This window comes from Larus michahellis, chromosome 2, assembly GCF_964199755.1.
Source record: "Larus michahellis chromosome 2, bLarMic1.1, whole genome shotgun sequence".
Classification (NCBI taxonomy): Eukaryota; Metazoa; Chordata; class Aves; order Charadriiformes; family Laridae; genus Larus; species Larus michahellis.
Window position 1 is genome coordinate 70929443 of NC_133897.1, and position 20538 is coordinate 70949980.

The following is a 20538-nucleotide window of genomic DNA, read 5'->3' on the forward strand; positions in this document are numbered from 1 at the left end:
CCTCTGCCTCACCACATCTTTGTTCAAGTTAGAGATCGGGAAACCAAATCAATAGGCTGAATGCCAGAAGACTGAATAGCCCGCTGCAGAGACAGCGTGAGACAAGGTGTACCTCTTACAGTTAATGCCTTGTGAAAATCACACAGGCCCCCCCGTAGGGGTTAATCAAACATTTACTGCTCTGACTTCCGATGTTCTTTAGTCCCCAGAAGAAAACAGTACCTTCCACAGCTTTTCACATCTAGGAAAAAAGAATGAAACTGAATCTCTAGTTGTAGAAAGTTAGTAAGTTTAGCTTTAATCTGCACTTCAGTGTGAGTACTCATGTGTTTGTATGCAGGATTGTGTGCTGAACCGTCACAAACTGGGAGCTCAACCCTCAGGCATATGTGGTCATATATATATTTGTACACACGCACATGACTATCCATATATGTGTATACATACACTGTACATGTATAGGAATTGTGAGCTTCAAAAAGGAAAAGCATGTTTGGAAAATTCAGAAAAGGAAACCCCTGTTTACTTGATAATGGAAACAAAACCCGCACTTGAATAGCGATTCATACGCTGCTGTCAAAGCAAGCTCTGGGTGGATGCGCAGACCCGCAGGTTCTCTGTAGTCGCTGAATTCCTCCCAGTGTTGTCTTTATCAAAGAGGTAAACGTAGATTTGAAAAAATTGCTTTGATGTGCGAGACATCACAGAACAGCAGCTCCATTCATTGCAGACAGAGTCCATTATTTAAGTCTCTCAGGCAACTGTACAGATTCCCCACAAAGGGAAAAATAATGGGACTGTGGAAATACAACCTCCAACAATGTGTATTCTGATGTCTTCTGGAGTCTTTCCCTCCAGTTTTTATGTCTTGATTCTGTGAAATGCTATTCGGCTTGGGCTCATGCACCGACAGCCTCGGATGGGCAGTCACTCCTGACCGAAGCACTACGCGTGTTCCTGCCGGAATCCTCTGTCCCCAGCCACGAGGGTAAAGGGAGAGGCACAGAAGGCTCGTCACCTGCCTTTTGTCCTTGAGACTTCCGCTTGGTTCACCTTAGCTTTTGCTCCAGTGCTTGCCACACATCTGGGGGCCGGTGGACTGGGACACACGCCCGCTGCATCCTGCAGGGATGGGGCAGCTCTGGCATGATGCTACCGGGGTGCTGCGGGCTGAGCTGGGCTCATCCCCGGGTCATCATCCCCCATGGAGGTGTTCATGTACGGGAATGGGAAAGGCAGGCGACAGCTGGGGGCAGAAGGGAAGGGGAAATGGAGCCACATCACCCCTAGAGCGGCAGGACTGCCTGCAGACCAGCTAGGTGACACGCCATCCAAGCACTTTCCTATGACAGTAGGGGGGACATAGTTTCCCCACCTCCCCTCTGTACTGTCGTAAACCATGCGGATGTGTAGAAAGGGTCTATGAAATTAATTATACTGTGAGTGCTTGGTAACCAAATGAATTGTAAATTGTACATTATTAAAACAGCATCAGAGCACTGACTGATCTATTATTCTTTAGGGAAATGTAGGAAGATAAGAGCTTTATATGCTTTAGGGGTCTTTCCAGCCACCACAGCCAGCTTTGTAAGAAAAAATGTGGCAATATTTTGTTACTGTCTGAGTTGCAACTGACACAATACTGTATTGTTTATTTTTATTACATTGTCTCATATTTAATATATATGAGACAGTATACACTACCGGTGACATATACATGCCCAGTCCCCTTCTGCTTAGCCTGTTTCAGATGATATTTGGGATTAATCACCCTCTTCTCTGTGTCAAAAAAATCTGTAGGTGCAGAAAATGAGATAAATTTTAAGAAGCGTGCCTTTTTGCACAAATCATGTAACTAGCAAGATGCACAGCTTTTGTTCGCCTGATCATTTTGCCTGCACATTGCTCCTTGCTGCCTACCTGTCTTTTAGCTTCTGAGAACTGTAAGAGGGCTTGCTGGGGAGCTGTATGTTCAGAAAAATCCTGTTAAATAATAACAGAGAAGAAAAAGACCATGGGTTTGCGTGTGCATGCATGTTTTTCTCCCTTTCTTCTACAATGCAGGCCCCCTTTCACATTCCTCCCATGCAGTATATCTGATATCCAGGAGACCTGGTTTTCGTGTGTCGCACTGGAATACTACAGACCAAAAACCACGTGCCCTTCCTCTTAGGGATGCTAGTTTTCTGTATGACTCCTTATACGCAGTTCTCCCCCCGCTACATGATGTAATGGTCCTTTTCACCCCTTGCCTCCGGCAGAAAGATGTGTTAAGCAGGGGTGTGTATGGAGAAAGGGAGAGCGGGTTTGTTTTTTTTCAATGCCCCTATTGAAGAAATGGAGGCGGTAGCTACTTCAGCATAGCTTTTCCCACAAGGTCTCCTTTATATTCCCTCCTTGAAGAAAGACGCATAAGAGCATGCCCTATCTGTGCAGCTGCTTGCCAGTGAAGACGAGAAACAGCTGGAGAAACATCCTCCTCCCTCCGGCTGGAGACACATCTCCCAACAAAGCTGCTCAAGGCAGAGACGCGTTGGTTTCTACAGCCACCACATCAGTGGTCCCATACCAATGGGCAAGCTTTGGGAGTTATTATACACTAGAGTAACCCTGAGTGTTTGTTTTCTGGTGCAGAGGACAAGCGGCAGCCAGTCGCATCCTCTTTCCTTCAGAGGCAGTTTATCAGAAAAAAAAAGTTTTCCTCCGACTGCAAGTCCTAGATGGGCATTCAGCACAACTCACAATTCAAATAGTCAAAGAAATTATTGCAATTTGAGTGAAGATTCACTTGAAGTAGTCCAGAGAATTTCAGGACTCGGTCTCCCCTCTATTCAGGCACTAGAGACAATGACATTTCCCTGTCTATGATATTTCCACAATGAAGCAGAGCATCTTGTCTTGTTTTCAAATTTTTCAAGATAAAGAGGAGAATTTCTATTTTAGAGAATTTGCCTTCTTCGGAACAACTGTCCTGACTCTATTTAACGGCACAAAACGTGGGGCTGCCTTTCTCGTCATCCATCGGCCCCGCAGGAGTCACCGGCGTCTTTTGTGCTGCGGTGCCTCCCGCTCCCCGGGCAGCCCTCTGCCAGGAGGTGCACTGCCTCCTGAAATTCAAAAGAGGGCAGCATTTTACTTAGGCTGCCGGAAAGGAAGGGGAAGACTCCCAAGCGTGTGGAAGAGAGCGTCAGCAAGTGAAAATTCACCAGTTAAAAAATACACACCTCATATTCTGAGAGGTTACGTTTGATGGAAGAAATGCGATGTTCCTTGGACTTTATATTTAAAAAAAAAAACAAACAAAACCAGCTCTTAATTGATTGGCGTATTAATGAATGCACCCCATCTATGTTCAAGGAATTCTTTGCATAGTCTGTCGTGCCACTGTAACGGTCTCCTCAGAACGCCACGATGACTTTGCCACCAACTTTTGACTGCAATAGCCAACTAATAATAGGCTGATGCCTCATGGATAAATACCCTATGTGAATGAAGTGTTAAACAGTGTCTGAGGTAATTAAAGAATCCGCTTCTCTCTCGTTAAAGTCCTCATCCAATGAAATTCTTCAAACTAAGCCTAAAATGCTACTAGGCTGGTTTTTTTGATTACTTAAGTGTCTGCCTTAAAAACTGGCAAAGCCCATCCAAAGCAAAGAGTGAGAGCTTTGTGGAGTAACCCTAAAATATTTGTCATCTAGTGTGAAATAATCAAGCATGCCAAGAAAGATCAAAATGCTCATTTTAATCCAGAAGCTTGTGCTCAAGAGTATGCTCCTTTCAGCTGACCGTGACTTACCTTCTGTTTGTGAAGAGTCCATCCAACGTTTGCTTTTCTCGAACAGCAGCATAGCATTGACTTTTACAAGGCAATTCTAAGGAACAAGAAGTATGTAAAGAACACGCTGGATAGTAAAAAAAAATTAGAGGGCACCCAAGCATAATACAACACTTTTTAGTTTACCCCCGACTCAACATTTGGTGCAATGTTACCCTCCTGAAATAACCGTACTGTCAGCACCGTCTCTGCCGCCTTCAGCCAGGTTGCCTGAATCACTGACGAGCCCAGGACAGGGCAAATACCCATTTTCCTTCTCTGTTTGCATCTAACAAATAACAGATGTTGCAGTATTGAAGACGCACACCTGATGTGACTAACACAGGATTTCTAAAATATTTGCCCTAAGATGACAGCCACCCCGCTATTAAGCATTTACTTAATGAAACCTGTACATGGGGAAATGTTGAGGTTGCGGCAATTCTGCTCGGGAAGGAGCAAGCTGCTTGAAATAAAGGTTTCTTCTGCGATCTCGAGCTAAAACTGCTTTACCAGAAGGATGCAGCCCCAAGCTTGAGGACACTTGCTTCCTACCCACCTTAAATACCCGCTAAAGGTTCCCTGAAGCAGCCTGTTGAACCCGGGACTCGGCGCCACTCTCCCCACAGTCGCTCGCCCTGTTTTTCCCTTGGGTAGCAGCCCCTGCCGTGTGGCTGTCCACGCGGTCCCCGAGATGTGCCAGCCGAACCCTTTCGCGTCGGCCGGAGGGAGTCTGGCACGGCATCTCCAAGTGAACCTGCCAGGAAGCAGGGTCAGCCCTTTGCAAATAAACCCTGCCTGATCTGAGTAACACAAATGGACGCCCGGAAGATTAATTCATGCCCTGTAATAATACAACTACTGTTTGCACAAACCAGTGGCATGCAGTAGTTTCTTATTAAAATGCTCAGGATACGCATTAAGATCTCACTGAACAGAGTAGGGCTTAAGGACGGGAGAGAATGCAAAATTTCCTTGCTTACAATTTGCTACTCTTTCATCAGATTTGATATAAAGCCACGAGCAGTGTTGTAAATGGACCAATGAGTTGTCTAATTGTCTAGAACACCCTCACGTAATTTATACCGTCTCTTAATTTCTGTTTTGTAACCTCCATAGCTGTCTTCAGTGAATCATAGCATATATCTCTACTCTGAGAGCATACCAGGGTATGATTTTTCCCTTTGTTTCCCACTTTCTCATAATGGAAACGTGCAAATTTCAGCAAGGTATGTACCTACTGCATTAATCCTTTCTAATGTGATTCCAGTCGGCCCTTCAAAAGTAGAAACCAAAAGATTATTTTTACTGTTTCCATTCTCTATAGTGGCAGACAGTTTTCCTGCTGGAAGGATATCCACCTAACGCTGTACACACATAGATGAATATACGTTCGAACCATAGATACATATCAATACAACACACATCACAGACTGGAAATACGTTGCTGAAATTAACTGCGTTACAGAGAATAGACGTGTAGACAAAACTGCTGAGGTGCTCGACTCTCTCTATTCCAAGGTGCCTTAACGCTCCCCGCAAAGCTGCCATCCCTTTGTAATGCAGTCCTGAGGTACTTAATCTGCCTTCTCTGTTCCACCGATGTAAATCAGCAGCAGAGCTGGCTGTGGAGGAGTGGAGGAGCCGGGGGGATAACTGGCCTGGTGGGTCACTTCTCTGTAGCCGCGTGTGCAGTGGGTCTGCTCACCGAATCTTTAGCACCCATATTTTCTCGGGCTCTTTTCCAGCGGGGAGTTAGAAAGCGAGAAACAACAGAACTGGTTTAAAGCACCAGGTAAATCAGACCAGCTCATTGTGAAACCTATCACCGCACATGATTGTTATGATAATAAACGCGGGTGAGCTCTGGTTATTACATGCACAGCCCTGTACTAACTGCTCCCTACCGCTCACCCGTCCTCTCACTTTAGCAACACCCCACACACCTGTTCAAATAATATTACTATTACCTTGTGTTGACACCACATCCACCCTTTCCTTTCATATAATAAGAGCTCCTGGTGAACTGTAAATGGAAAGCTTGCGGTAGCAGAAGCCGATTGTTTACCTGTCTCCAGTTTGTTGCCACAGATACTTGGTCGGGAGAAGGGAACAAAGATCAGTTTGACATCCTTGTTAAGCAGGATTTGCCCCCCACCTTACCCACAAAAGGTTACGAGTTGCTATTCAAGCCTGAGCTCCGCAGGTGTGCCATCACACCTGTCTGAAAGAAAACAAAATACAGTTTGTTTCAATATGGCTATTGCCCCAGCAAAATAAAGAAGACCTTGCCCTGCACCACAGGCACAAAGCATTTGCTTTAATATTTCAATGAATCCAAGCAAACACAGACTGATATGTCTGTTTATATTTAGCGTTCAAGCTGAACATGAACATGAAGCGATTGATGGCAGTGAGCATCCGACCCTGCCGTTCCCACTAAACTCTTGGCCAAACTCGCCTCAAAACCCATCTTGAGACAGGAAAGAGGATTTTATAACTCCCAAACCCTCTGAGATGAACAGGAGACCGAGTCCAAAGCCAAGCTGGGGACAGGTTTGGCCTCACGTTTTATTTCCTTCACTGTTTAGCCCTGCCGGGGCTGCTGCTATTGAGTCGCATGTAACTCTTCACATAGAGAGTTGTCGTGGTTTGGGAATAAGGGAAAGTTAAAAGCTGCCAGCCCTGGTGCCGATCTGCTTGGTCGAAGGCTGCGCCCAACTTCTCACGCCAGTGACAAGAGTGTCGGTCCGGAGTAAATAGCTAAAAAATGGTAAAACCTAGCTCCCAACTGAGGCATTGGTAAGGCATAACGGGATTTTGTCCGGGCAGAGCAGTGCACTACAGAGCCCTAAATGTACCCATTCATTTATGTGAATTTGCCATTTGACATCTGCTGAAGGTGATGGAAAGACTTCGGTGGGCATTTGATCAAGAGCTGAGTCACTGGAGTTTCCAACTCTCTAGGTAGAAGCATTTTTCACCAAAAAGCGCCAACAAGAACGATTTGCCCATTTTCCAGCTAAAGCAGTGCTCTATTTCTATTGCTTTATATTCTTATTAAAAGCCTTATCTATGGCTGCTTCCATTATGGTTTAAACAGCATTGTCAGCTGTAAGAAGGTGTCCCTGCATTTAGAATAGGAAGCGTGGTAGATGCTTAGCACCAGCTGGTTGGGAAAGAGTTTGTATACTGGGCTGCAACTTATGTAGAGAAACGTCCTTGAGGCAGGGAGCATATTTTATTTATTGTTTTATTTATTGCATATGTCAGGTAAATGGAATCCCAAATTATGAAGATGCAAAACACAGTGTGGGTATTTATCAGCACTGAATGTTTTTATGTGCTCCAAAACAACTTGGGGTTTCCCAGCTGACTGCGAGCAGCTTGCTGGTTTTGAAGATCTAGCACCTTTGGAACTGAAGGGACATGCTGAATTTTAAGCACTTGGAAAGAGAATTAATTGCACGGACAGCAACATTTTACCTTTTTTTTTTGTATGCTCATCAATAGCAAATGATGAAGCCTCTGGGGGATATTAACACAAGTAAACTAAACACAGGAGTGGGACTGTTTAAACAAGGTGAGACAAAAGCCTTCATACTACAAGCAAATGACTTTGATAGCAATTTTTTTACGTTTCCACCTCTATTGTTGCAGATGTCTCCATTTAAATAGGAACTTTACCTTTCTCGGCCCAGGTTCTCCTCCTCCATTAGCCTGCACCGAGGTTGCGGGCCCTCTTATCTCGTGGGCTACTCCGCAAGGGCCTAGGAGCTCGCTGGGTTCCCCTTGCAGCTTCCTACTGAGGTGGGGATATAACTTCTTACCGGCTCCCCCACCTTCTAGGAATAGAAAAGGATTTTCCCTGGCTAATAGCTGCAGAGACGGAAAGTCATCTGTGTGCGTGCCCTCGCTTCCACGTGCCCCGCACCTTCCCACCTGCCCCTGGCTGCGCTCGCTACAGGGCATGGAGCGCCCATAGATGCACCCCATAAAAAGCCCAAACCACCAAAAAACCCCCTGCTGGCGCTTGAAGCCCTGGGGCAGCTCACAAGCTCCTGGTATATTAGCTCCTACTTACCTGGAGAGCCTGTCCTGCACACAGACCAAGGCACGGCTTCCTCATTAAAGCCGGAGAAGGCAATGCCTTTTCCACCACTGCTCCCCCAGCGCTGCGATGCTCCTGCCAGGATCCCCCGGCCCCTGGACAGACACAGCAGAAGGCAAAGGGAAACGCTTGGCCCATGGCACCCTGTTCTCCTGCCCCTCTGAGGCCAGGCGCTGCTGCCCTCCCAAGCCCTCCCGAGGATTTATTATGTGCACCGCAGCCCACATAACACACCCCGTTTCTGTCCCTGCGTGTTTCCAGGGCTGGTGGAGAAGGTAGAGGGGAGCAGAGGAAGCAGTCTTAAAACCTGATCCAAAATGGATGCACATTACAGTCTCGTTCATTTGAACTGTTCTTTCCCATTCCCACATTTTCATGGGGATTCTTCTAAACTGCTGAAAAGGCTAAGCAATGTTAATTTTGAAATACTCTAAATAAGATATAGATGCCAGACTGCTATAAATATTGACACCGGCATCTCTGAATTAAGAGATAGCCTGTTGAATAAATAATACATATTTAAAAATGTCTGAATAGGAACTTACAGGATAAACTGTAACAGCTTCAAAGGAGCCATTGATCTATGGAGTACATAATATGCATGTTAAAAATTGTTGGAACATTTATTTACATGACACACGGCTCACAGGAAGCCATTATGGTCCTTAAGTAAATTATACATGTTGTGAAAATTGTCAAAGTGCTTCTTTTACCAGAAACGAGTGTACGCTGTCAGTTGATAAACACATTATCTTTGGGAAAAAAAAATAAATAAAAGGCAAGCAAACCCAAGGCTAAAAGAAGGTTAAAACAGAAAAAAAAAAAAAAGAGTAATAAAAAGGAATAAAATAAAAACCAACCCTCAAAGTACCATGTCAAAGCGTGTTCCATGCCCATCAAAGGAAGAAAAGCCCAAGCTGCCCTGCCCCGTATCCCACTCAGTGCTGCTGTCGCACTTCGCACAGGGAGGGCTGCGTGCCCAGGGCTCTTGCGGAGGGGCTGCTCCTGCCTCTGCCTGACAAAGTCCTGGGCGCCAGCGCTTACTCCCTACGGGCCAAGAAGTGACAAACGGGGACTAATTCGTTCCAGCCACCACTCAGTCCTCTACTTTGAAACCAGCTGCCAGAGGAGCGCTCTGCCTCCCCGGCCCGTGGCCCTCTGAGCGTGGTGGGGGACAGCGTGGGTACCGTGTCCCACCGGCACTGTCTTCAGCTGGGGGCACGGGGAGGTGCTTTTTATGGCTGTTCTCACGGGTCCTCAACTGCGTCAGCACAGCTGAGCGCGGGCTGCAAACGGTCTTGCCTCCCCTCGCGTATACCTTCAAGGGGGGCAAAACAGGAGGGCGAACATTACCTTGCAGTACTCAGCGCACCCGGCAGCCGGGCCCACCGCTCACCAGCATCTTTCTGATGACTTCAGCTTTGTGTTTGTGCCCGAGCGCAGCACTCGGCAGGGCTCACACCGCTCCTTCCCCAGTGCTCAATGGGCGACACGGCTCTTTCCCGGCAGATGTTTTGCCAAGGAGGAAGGATGCCAACTTAGAAAATCCCCACTCCTGTCCATGCTGCCGTGATCACAGCCACAAGCAGTCTGTGCCATAGCTTGGCCCCTGAGAATTTTTTTTCTTTTTCCAGGCCGTGAAGAGGGAAAAGGGTTTTTCTCCAGGAGGCATGGCCAGGACGTGGTGCGGGAGAGACGGGCTCTGGCCCGTGCGGTGCTGGGGCTCAGCTGGCAGCTGCCCACAGCCCAGCTCCCCCCAGTGCTGCGCAGCCCTGGGGCGCCTGGTCCCCAGCTCGGCTCAGATGCTCTTCGAGGGCCGGTCTGGGTGTTTGGGAAAGCAGGCTCTCCCAGTCGGCACCGCACACACGTTTTCTCCTACATGGGAATTAAGAGGAAAGGACAGATTTTCTAATGCAAGAGAGCAAGCAGTTGTACGGGGGGGAATATATTTAGCCTGTGTTTTCAGATCACATGTTCTGGGACTGGAGAGCAAAGCGTTTTCAATGCTGTTTTGGAAGCACGCTATTTAGCGTTGCAAGCCCTACTATTGGAGAAGCCAGTAAATTGCGTCGCATCTATAACAATTACTTGAATTGCTTGCACCGTGGTTTCTTCTTTCCAACTGCAAAGGTTTTACAAAAACGTGACTTTGACAGCTACAAAAGCATTGAAAATACAAATAGTAGTAAAGTGCTGTTCTGCATTTGCATAAACCTGTTTATCCTATACATGGTTTATTCATTAACTCTCAGAACAACCTGCAGGACAGCTATGGCATTCCTTATGACCGCTTCGCTCGTGGCTGAAAACACAACTGCTTAAAAGCAACGCTATATGGTTTAGAAAGTGAAAATAAATGCCATTCCTGTGTGAAACAGCGGGGCAAAAGGTAGCTATCAGCGCAAGAGCTAGAATTTGGCTTTTAGGGGGAATGAACATCTCCCGTCATTTGGAAATTCCAGAAGGGAGTCTCAGCATCTGCGAAGACTGGGACCTCCACACCGCAGCTCACCAAAGCACGCACACAGCGTTAGCAGGGTCTACCGCTGTGCTCTGCAGACAGCATACTGGTTGGGGACAGAAAAGACCTAGATCCCTCATCTGCTCCTCCTCGAGACCATTTTCTAGTCCTTTACAACCTCAGCGTCCCAAGCAAGAGTCCTCGCAGGCTCTACTAGCAATGTGCTCCCCCATCGGCTCCTCCTTAGGAAGGCTTTCCTGCTAATCACCCCATCTTTCCCTACGCTTCCTTTCTTACCCAAAACATAATCCCCGTAACAAAGATGAAGTAAAAAACGTGAATGCATTTCGCCTGCTTCATCTCCCTGCTTCTACAGGGATGAGTACATGCTCCCACTGGTAGATTACAAATGGAAAACTGGAAGTTTGTTTGACAGCCGGTGACTTGCTCAAGGTCACAAAAGAGCCTCAGTAGCAGAGCTGGGAACAGAATTTAGTATCCTAATTCCTAATCTGGCAGCCTCACCACAACTCTCATCACGCAATCAAAAAGTTCCTTTTAAGGAATGCTTTTGTGACTAAGAGAAAATCCAAGGCAGTAGAAGAAAGAGTCCTTTTAATTTGCCTTTGTTCAAACATTTACGCCTTTTGCTATACGGAAAACATGATTTAAACAAGATATAGGATTAAAATATGATGAAAGACTCTAAAATCTTTGAAAAACAAAAATAAGTACAGCTGTATTTAGGACTGTACTGATTCCAGCCATTAGGAAGCGAGCGATTAGATATTCCTTGCTTACAGTTTTGTACATAGTGTCAGCAATAAATCAAGACCAGCATCTACTATGCCCTGATATGAGCTTTTTGAGTGTTAAATGCAGGCTTTCACATTTGTCAAGAACACTGTATAACAGGAAAAATTTTCACAGCTCTTTAGTAAGACTTAGTTTTCTAAAGGTTCTGACTTTCTTTTAAAAAGCAAAACCAAATCCTGAAGCCGTTAAACTCGATGAGAGATCGCCCTGACCTGAAACAATCCAGGGTTTGGTGCGCTCTCCCTTGAAAAGTAGTTCAGTGATTTACCAGCTCTCCCAGGATATTCCAGCTTTGATACGTAGAAACTCTACAAGGGAGTTTCATATTTTAAGACAGCACCTTTTGCTTGCTTCCTCTTCTGTAACAGAATACCGTAATTTGGCAACAGCGGGTAGAAACAAAACGAGGGTATTGAGAACTAATGTTACTGAAAAGCTGTATACAAAATAATCTGAGCTATACAAGCTAAAGTAAGTGGAGGACTACAAATATTAATAGGATAAACAGAGAAAAAGAACATAAATTTAAACCATTCCTCTGGAAAAAACGTTGCTTTTTTTTTCAAGCACAGTAAGAATTCCCAAACTGCAGTAAAAAAAAAACCCTATTGATAGCATTCTTACTGTCATTGAATTAGCTGGAGACGCAGGATGAGAGGTTCATGACTTGATTTTATGAGAACATGTATTTTGCTCCTTAAACTACTATTATTATAACATCCAAGCTGGGGGAAAAGCAGCCAGGGACCCGCTCCCCATCCCTTGAGTCAGGGCTCAGCCTGTGAAATGCCCCTGCCTTTAACGCATTTGCAGTGACAGGAGGCCTTATGTTTGCAGATGTGTTAGCCACTTTTTGATTTGATCTTTATGCAATTATTTTGATTAAGAGAATGTTCATCTTGTTGACATTATCACTGTAGTCAATAGCTAATGACCCCAGTAGTTAATTTCCTTATAAATATTTAACTTAATAGAAGTCATCCCTTGGGTTATAGTACTTTTGACACTTGTATAATCTGAAACAAATCCTCTCTTTTTTCGTCAAACAGAGCATGTTACACACACAGTTGGCTAGCTATTTACAAAGCACCCAATTAAATCCTACTTAATTCTCCCACTCTGAAAATCCCGTTTCACTAGTGTGCAGGCTACTGATCACACAAAATGAGCATCTTTCACTCAGCCTGGACATGAGTTTACAGTCTGTAAGACTTGATTGTACAAAAGCCTGCTGTAAAATGAATTCACCCATCAAATGGTACATACAAAAAAAAAGTGAAGACAATGTGCAAATTCAGAGGATTGAAGAAATAAGCTGAAGAATCACAGTTAAAGACAGGTAAATCTAGTTTAATGTTCACATGTAGTAGTTACACATCACAGAGATTAAACAGGATTTTTAACTGTAACATAGCTGCAGTGAAATGAAAGTCATTTTGTACTAGAAAAATAATCTTGACGCAGTTATCTGATTTTTGGTCTACTTAAATTCATTTTAAGATGAATTTACATCACCGATCATGACGACTTTACCCATGTGCCCTTCTGCAGTTCAGTATTAATACTCTTTGGACGAAGGAAACAGCAACTGTTTTTGTTAATGATTTGCCCTTTGGTTGCAAGCAGAGAACTGTTTTCACTTTTTAAGCAATTAATAGGCTGTAGGAACGCAAGTTTGCAATAAAGCCTTTTGCTGCTAAATGAAGTTCCAGAACAAATTTCTTGATCTGATGCAACAGCAGATTTTAAGAAAAAAAGCTGATTATAAAGATCTAAAGCATCGCCCCCATAATGCAAAAACTAGATAGAATTTTGCTTTTCTATTCTTGGTAAAAAACCACTACATCTTACTGCTACTTTAATAGAATGCACTAAAAACCCCTGTGCCTACATGACAAAAGTGTAGTCTCAAAATGTATAATACACTTACAAACATTTTAAGTCTAGATTGAGGAAAACACATTTGTATGGACTCCAAACAAGTTTATTTGCAATTAGACATCTCATGCAATCATGCAGGACCACTAGCTATAGCTTTAACTTCCGCATCTAAAGGACATTTGGGGACAAAAAAAGAGCCCTAAACATTCAAGATATTTCCATATTAGCAGCTCCGTACTTGAGCTGTGGTATTCTAGAGATATTCCCACAGATTTAAAAAACACATACACACCTTTATAATATTTACAAAAAAATATTTAATTAAAAATATTTTATAATTACAGTAGTCTATTAAAGCATATACTTTTCTCACACTTATAGAACATCTCTATATATACACAGTATGAAATGTCACTCATTTATCTATACAATATGTAACATTCCTGCAGGGAGAAGAAAGTTCCCTGGGCCCCAATAAAATCCATCTATTTTAAACAATAGATGTCAAATATATCTACAAATGCTCTGGTAGATTAGTAAAGCTTCAAGGTTCAGCTGCTCGGTCCCCTTTATAAGAGTTATAACGCTTCTAAAAAGTCTGGTTTAGGCTCGGGGTCCTCTATCCCGGGGGAAGGGGCGGGGGGGGGGGGGGGGGGAGAGAGAGAGTCGCAACTTTTCCTGCTCCGAGTCCGACAACCTCCTGCCACCGCGGGACACACCGCTCACATCTGGTCGGAAGAGAAGAGAAGAGCCGGGGAGGAGGACGGAGGGGGGGAAAACAGGGAAAGGGAAAAGGCGGGGGGGACCGCTACGGACGTGCAAAACGGTGAAAAGGCTGGCTCTGCCGGGATGAAGCATGGGAACCGCTCGGGGGCGGGAGGTGGAGGTGGTGGGGGGGTGGTGGTGTTGGATGGCTCCTTCCTCCGGTGCGGCGGGGCCGGGCTGGGTGTCCCCGTCCCCCCCCCTCCCCGCCGCCTTCCCCGCCCCGCCGCCCCCCGCGGTGCCTCTGCGCGGCGCGGCGCCGCCGCACACCTGTGGGAAGAGGAATGAATAGAGGGGGTGTGTGAACCGCTCCGCTCCAGACCGACTGGCGCCACCAACAAAACACAAGACATGCTTGATCAACAACCCAAAACAAACCAGGTCAAACAACAACCGCAGCTCCCAGGGCTGGGGCAAGGCGGAGGGATGCGCAGCTGCACGCCGCAGCCAGAAGCGCTTCGGGGAGGGAGAAGAGGTGGGGGGGGGGGGGGGAAGTGTTCAACAAAAAGGGAAAAAAACACCACCCACCCGGTAATTAAAGAAAATAAAATAACCACACGGTAATTAAAAATAAAACCCCAAAGCCGCCTGCAAATATTTCTCGCCGGGCTCAGGTCGTCCCCCGTCTCCACCCCCCCCCGACTTCGGCAGGTTTTCCCGGCGGGAGGCGGTGCGGCGCCGCCGAGCCCGGGGCTACGCTTCCCCGCCCTCCCCCCCGCCCCGAACCTCCAGCCCCCGGCCCCGGACGCCCGGCACTCACCTGGGGAGCGGCGGTCAGCGGCAGAGGATGCTGTCCCCCGGCTTGTTAACAGAGCCAGCCTGCGCAGCAACCAAGACACGGCAAGTTAGAGATGGAAGGAGAAAAAAGGGCATGGGAGATGTCCCCCCCCCCCAGTTTCCCACATCTCCCCCACCCTCCGCGCACCGGGCACTGCCACAGCCCTGCCGGGGAGCGCTGACGGGAGCCCCCGGCTGCCGGGGGTGATCGGAGGAGAGGGGGCCGCAGCAGCGGTCCCGGCAGGCTGGCGCCCGGACCGGCACCCCCGGGTGCGAGCAGGGGGGCGCCCCGGGGGCACGACGCTCCCCGCGCCTCGGCTGCAAGCGCCGCCGGGCTGCCACCGGAGGTCCCACGGTGGGGAGACGCTCCCCGTTCAACACGCCCCCCCCCAAAAAAAAATCAGGCTGCGTTGAAGGCGTTAGACATGGAGAGCCGCCAAACCCGCTCATACTCGCTCCGCAGAGGGCTGGGAAGCGGAGGAGCGGCGCGTCTGCTCCCGTGTGTGCAAACACGCTGATTACAGCTACTCCCTCGAGAGGCTGTAATTACACGGTAAACACCGCGCGGGTGCCCGCCCGCACCGAGGGGATGCCGGCACCCACCGCGCACCGCCAGGGGCCTTTCTCCGCCCGCCCGCCCCGTCCCCCTCCGGTGGGCTGCGGCCCCTCGGCAGAGCCACGGGGCCGGCGGCGGCGAGGCATCACCGGGATGATGACCGCCGGTCCCCGCCTCCCCGTTCCGGTGCCCAAAGCGCGGGCTGGCGAGGCACGCACCTCTTACCGGGTCAGTGTTGAGGGCTGTCAGCGGGGTCCTGGGGGTGCCCGCCGGACAGCTGCCTGGGTGCAGGGCGGGCGGCGGCGGCTGCTGCTGCCGGAGCAGCGCCGGGTGCGTCTCCAGAGCCAGCTGCAGGTCGAGAATGTAGTCGATGACATGCTGCAGGATCTCCACTTTGCTGACCCTCTTGTTGGGCGGGATGGTGGGCACCAGCTTCCTCAGCCGGCTGTAACAGTCATTCATATCGCACTGCAGGCACAGCGCCGCCGGCTCCTCGCCCGACGGCGGGCCCCCCTTGCAGCCGCTGTGCTCGGCCAGGCACCGCAGGGCTGGGTGTCCCCCCCCGCCGCCGCCGCCCGCCACGCCGGGCTGTGCCTTGCGGCTGGGGTGCCGGACGGGACTCACGGCTTTCATGCTGCTGCCGCAAGGAGGGAGCAGACCTCCCTTCTCTACCAGCGCTGCTGCTGCTGCCGCCTCCCGCGACCTCGGGCAGCCGCGCACGCACCGCCCGCAACGGGAGCGGGGCACGGCCGCAGCCTCGCTGGCGTTTACCGGCGGCCCCCGCGACAACAGTAGCGCGGCGGCACCGCCAACCCAACCTCTCCCTCCCCAACTGCTCGGCAACGACCGCGCTCGCCTCTACAGCCGCCGCTGTCCGCGCCGCCCCCTTTATACGGCGGGGCGCGGGCGGGGCGCGGCGGGCGGCGCCGGAGGGGGCGGGGGCGCCGCGGCGGCGGCAGCGGCGGCGGGGCAAGGCGAGCGCGGTGCGAGGCGGGGAGCGGGTGGGGGCGCCGCCGCGCCGCGCCGCAGCCAATCAGGGAGCCGCGTCCCCCCTCTCGGAACGCGGCGCCGGCCAATGACGGCGGGGCTGTGAAGGGGGGGTGGGGGGTGGCGCTGGTGGAGGGGGCGGGCGGCTGGCGCTGACCCCCGCGGGGGAGAAGGAGGAGGAGGAGGAAGGCGGTCCCGGGGAGGAAGGACTGCGGGAATGCGGGCGGGATCGGCCGCCCAGCGGCTCCTGAGGCCGCCCCCCCGGTCCGGCGTGCTGCTCCGCGGGGGCGAGCGCAGCCCTGCGCGACCGGCGCCGCTCCCCGCCGCCCGCCCGGGAGGAAGGCGGCCTACCCTCTCGGTCCCCCCACCCACCCGGAGGAGGGTTGGCGTCTACCCGGGTCGTGAAACGCGTTTTTATCCTCTCGGTGTCGGAGCCCCAGCCCGGCTTTACACATTTTTCGAGGGACTTCGGGACGCCTGTTTAAAGGCAGGGAAAATCCCAAGCAAAACTGGAGTGGGGGCGGGGGGAGAGGGGGAAGGAGGAGGGTTTAGGGACTTCACGCAAAGCAATGCCTGGGAACATTAAATTAGAGCACATAACTATTAAAAATGCATGGAGATGGAGTATTTAAAATTCCTCCATGACATATAATATTAATCCGTTTTATGTAAAATTCATACCTGTAACTTAATTTGGTCCATTAATGCACCAGATCACGTATTAGTAGATGTACCATGTTTTAAATATGATGCTGGAAATGTCCAGAGTTCTGTACTTTGAGACAGAGCATTAAAATTAACAGACACATACTCCCGAGTCCTGCTTAAGTCATCTTGTGGCAGATTGTAACCTTTTAATTTAATAATGCGCTGTTCAAACTTTCCTTTAATTCCCTCTAAGGATTAAGAGCCATTGCATATTTGAACGGGACACGGGTGTAAGAAATTCGGCGCCTGATCCCGCGGGTGCTGCAGCGCTTGGGGCTCTGTCTGTGTGAGTGAAGTAGGGCTGATTGCTTGGGACTGCAGGAAGGAGTAAAGGCGGCAGGATCTGCCCCTGAGCTTGTAAGTCAAACCCAACAGAAGGGAAGAAATCCATAATGGTGATTAATGGTTGCATGTCCCCTCGATGCTTAGTCACAACGGGTGATATATAAAGGATACAGTGGGAAGCTGTCAAACCCAGAACGTGAATGAGCGGTGAGACTGGGTCACCCGACGGCTTTCAGGAAGCACACTTTCATTCTCTCTCCCCCTTTAAAAACATATGTTTTGAGGCTCTGTTTACAAATACTCACACTCCTGTTTTCCTTATTTTTGTCCTACATTGCCAGTGCCATCCATGGCAGTTGGACTGCTGTCGGTACAAAATCTAAGTACACGGTATAAATCTTTGTCTGACTGAGGTCTAGATTCATGTGCCACCTCATGACGATGTGATGGGAAGGTGTATTTCCATTAGCTGTGGGCTGGATGATCCCAATTCTGCCGCAGTCATTGCTTTTACTATGTGAAACTCCACTCCTTGCAGTCTCGGAGTCTCACGAGGTGGAAATATATATGGGCCTTAAAGCGTACATTATGGTATGGTACAAAACCACTGTCTGTTTTCCAGAGTCCTGGTAATGTGGACAGAGCTGATGTGCTGTCTAAAATAAAATGATTTGTAAAGTCTGATGAGCATGCAGACTCAAATCTTGCTGGTCCCATTCAATTAAAATCTGCGTGAAACTAGATACACTGTAATATTGGGTTGCTGTGTTCGTACCAAATCCCTCCCCGGAGCTCGCCTGATCTCACTGTAAACCTCTGGGAAACCCCAGTATGTAGCTGGTTCCCCTTTAGCTCTCTCAAAGCTGATTTGGACAGATGATTTCTCTACACGCAGACAAACATGCAGAGGCACACACACACACACACACTGTAGCAGCACTATAGCAAAGCCACCGACACCACATTGGCTCCTGAAGATGACTCAGTATTTCTGGAAACCCACGAGGAACCGCTATTATGCCGCAGACCTCTTTTCCCGTTGGGCTGCTTCCACCACAGAGAGCATCAAGGGAGAGCCAAGGGTCTGTAAGCATTGTTGGAGTTGCGAGACGACTGTGTGCGTTCACGTAGCTGAGATAACCACAGTGGAGATATGTGGGAGAGGGAAAACCAGCCCTCCCCTCCGACTATCGCATAAATATTCAGGGGATTTCCTCTAGTCACTCCCTTTGATACTCATGATGTTGATGCATGCTAGTTCGACATGCTCGGCTGAACAATAGCCACCAATTCCCTGTTAACAACTGGTCCGCTTTTGCTCTCCTTGAAGTCAATGGGAGTTTTGTCATTGGCTTTAAGTGGGAGCAGGTTGGGTCGGCTGCTTTTTCAAAATTTAGATTGGATGTGCAGCAGATGCTAAGTAGATTGCTCTAGAAATGGGTCGGAAACACCAGAGTCTTAGCGTTGGAGGTAGGCAGAGTGAAAATCTTCATCCTTGAAGATGTGTGCAAGGGAGAGGGACAGTGGCTACTCTTCATGCTTTTGTCCTATTAATAGCAGTATTTTTCATGACACGAGCATATAGGGATTAACGCTCCTGTTTTTCACCAGACCAAGTCTGGATTTTTAAAATAAATTCCGTGCATCTTTAAGCATGTGGTCCCTTCCTGGCTGGCTGGAGGAGTTCATCTGTCTTGGCTGGGTTTTTCAGTGCTCTCTTCCCACATCCAGAGTCAAGATTAATTTCCATTGTAACCAATTCTTGCCATATTATCATAGAATCGTGGAATGGTTTGGGGTTGGAAGGGACCTTAAAGATCATCTTGTTCCAACCCCCCTGCCATGGGCAGGGACACCTCCCGCTATTATCACAAGATCCTTGATAATGCTTGAATGGACCAATTTGGTCCATTAAAAGAGATCGCATCATAGGTGTGCTCTCTAGAGCTTAAAAAAGTTGCTTTTGATTCAAAACCAAAGTAAAGCAAGTTTAAAATGAAAATGTAATGACTGGCCTTGTATCCCTTTTGTCGTGGGGATGATCCCATTGAACGTAATGAGAATGAGTAATGTAGGCTGCATTTGTCAGCACAGGTCTGAGTATATGAATATGCCATTGACTCCAGCTGAAAAAATAAACCTGAGACATTGAGGCTGTCTCTGGGTTGGTGGCACCAGGGAAGGGGGACAGTTCTTCCAAGCGCAGAAGACGGGACATTTCCTCTGACAGCACTCTGGGTCCACAGATGTTTGTGCATGATACACTGCCACTGAACCAACTGGTGCATTGGATAGTACTGCATTAGTTAAAATAGTCTCAGGACAGATAAAATTTGAAGGGAACACGTTTAGGTATGCAGAGGGAAGCGAGCAATCCACGTGGTTTCTTACACAAGGTTACTTGCTATACCTACCTTAAGAGGGCATGAAATGCACACAAATGCACAATGCATTTTTATCCTTAAGCAGGTTATGAAACAGTGGTGGAGTCAAGTGTCCCTGTTTTGGGGCTTGGGGCACACTGTATCAGAGCAGTGCGGTGGAATCCCAAGCTTTCCTTTGCTTGAGGCTGCTAACGGCTGTGACAAGTTTCATCCTGGTGGGCACAAAGATATGTGATACTGAGATCCCCTTGCCCCCCATTCCTGTTGACTTCAGCAGGCAGCCAGAAGACTCAGGATCTCGGAGGAGCTGCTCAACACCTAGAAGGGCTGATCATTAAAAAAGCATTATAAATCTCTGAATGGTTTATGGTTTATGAGGGAAATAGCAATTGATTCCTCAACGGGGCCATTACTCTCCACTATTGCTATCATTCAAATGGCAATAATGTTGGTTATTTACCTTCAATTAAAATATCTACTTAGTTGTGATGTCATTTAAAATAGCACTATAATGTGTTTAGTGCTCCCTTATCAAACACCATAGATAAACTACTCTTGGCAACAGGGGATAGTGATATGAAATGAAAAATTGGGTGAGGGAGTGAGACGGAGGAAAGAATATGCAAGTCTTTTACTGGATTATTATTCCTACAGGCCTACGTCCTCTTGGACGCCAGGCTGGAGGTGAGACTGTGGGCTCCTTTGCAGCGACACCCCATGGGTCCTCAGAATGGGTCAGGGAAGATCCATCGGGCACCCAGGGAGCACAGAGAAGTCACCTCACTCTGCAGACTACCAACTGACCGAAATCCATCGGTCTTCTGGTACCACTCCTCACCAGGGATGGTTCTTCATCAGACCTCTTCCAGACTCTTTTTAACCCAAACTGTTTCCCCAAATAGCAGGAGTCATCTTCAGTACTATTCTCCCTATTTTCCTCAAATCCGAAATCTGAAGATAACTCGCTTCACTTAACGTGGTGGGTTTTTTTCTCAT

General features: G+C 48.4%; 1 protein-coding gene across 2 annotated transcripts; it reads right to left on the reverse strand.

Moving 5' to 3' along the window:
- Nucleotides 1-12533: 12533 nt before the first annotated feature.
- Nucleotides 12534-16029, reverse strand: ID4 (inhibitor of DNA binding 4). 2 transcript variants are annotated; one of them, XM_074575824.1, is made up of 3 exons: nucleotides 15404-16029; nucleotides 14606-14664; nucleotides 12534-14115 (listed from the first exon to the last, which is right to left on the reverse strand). In XM_074575824.1, the coding sequence occupies exons 1-2, from the start codon at nucleotides 15809-15811 to the stop codon at nucleotides 14620-14622; spliced, it is 453 nt and encodes a 150-aa protein (XP_074431925.1). In that variant the 5' UTR covers nucleotides 15812-16029; the 3' UTR covers nucleotides 12534-14115; nucleotides 14606-14619. The 2 variants fall into 2 exon arrangements, with proteins under 2 accessions (XP_074431925.1, XP_074431926.1); XM_074575825.1 differs by having other exon boundaries at nucleotides 15397-16029.
- Between the last annotated feature and the right edge of the window lie 4509 nt (nucleotides 16030-20538).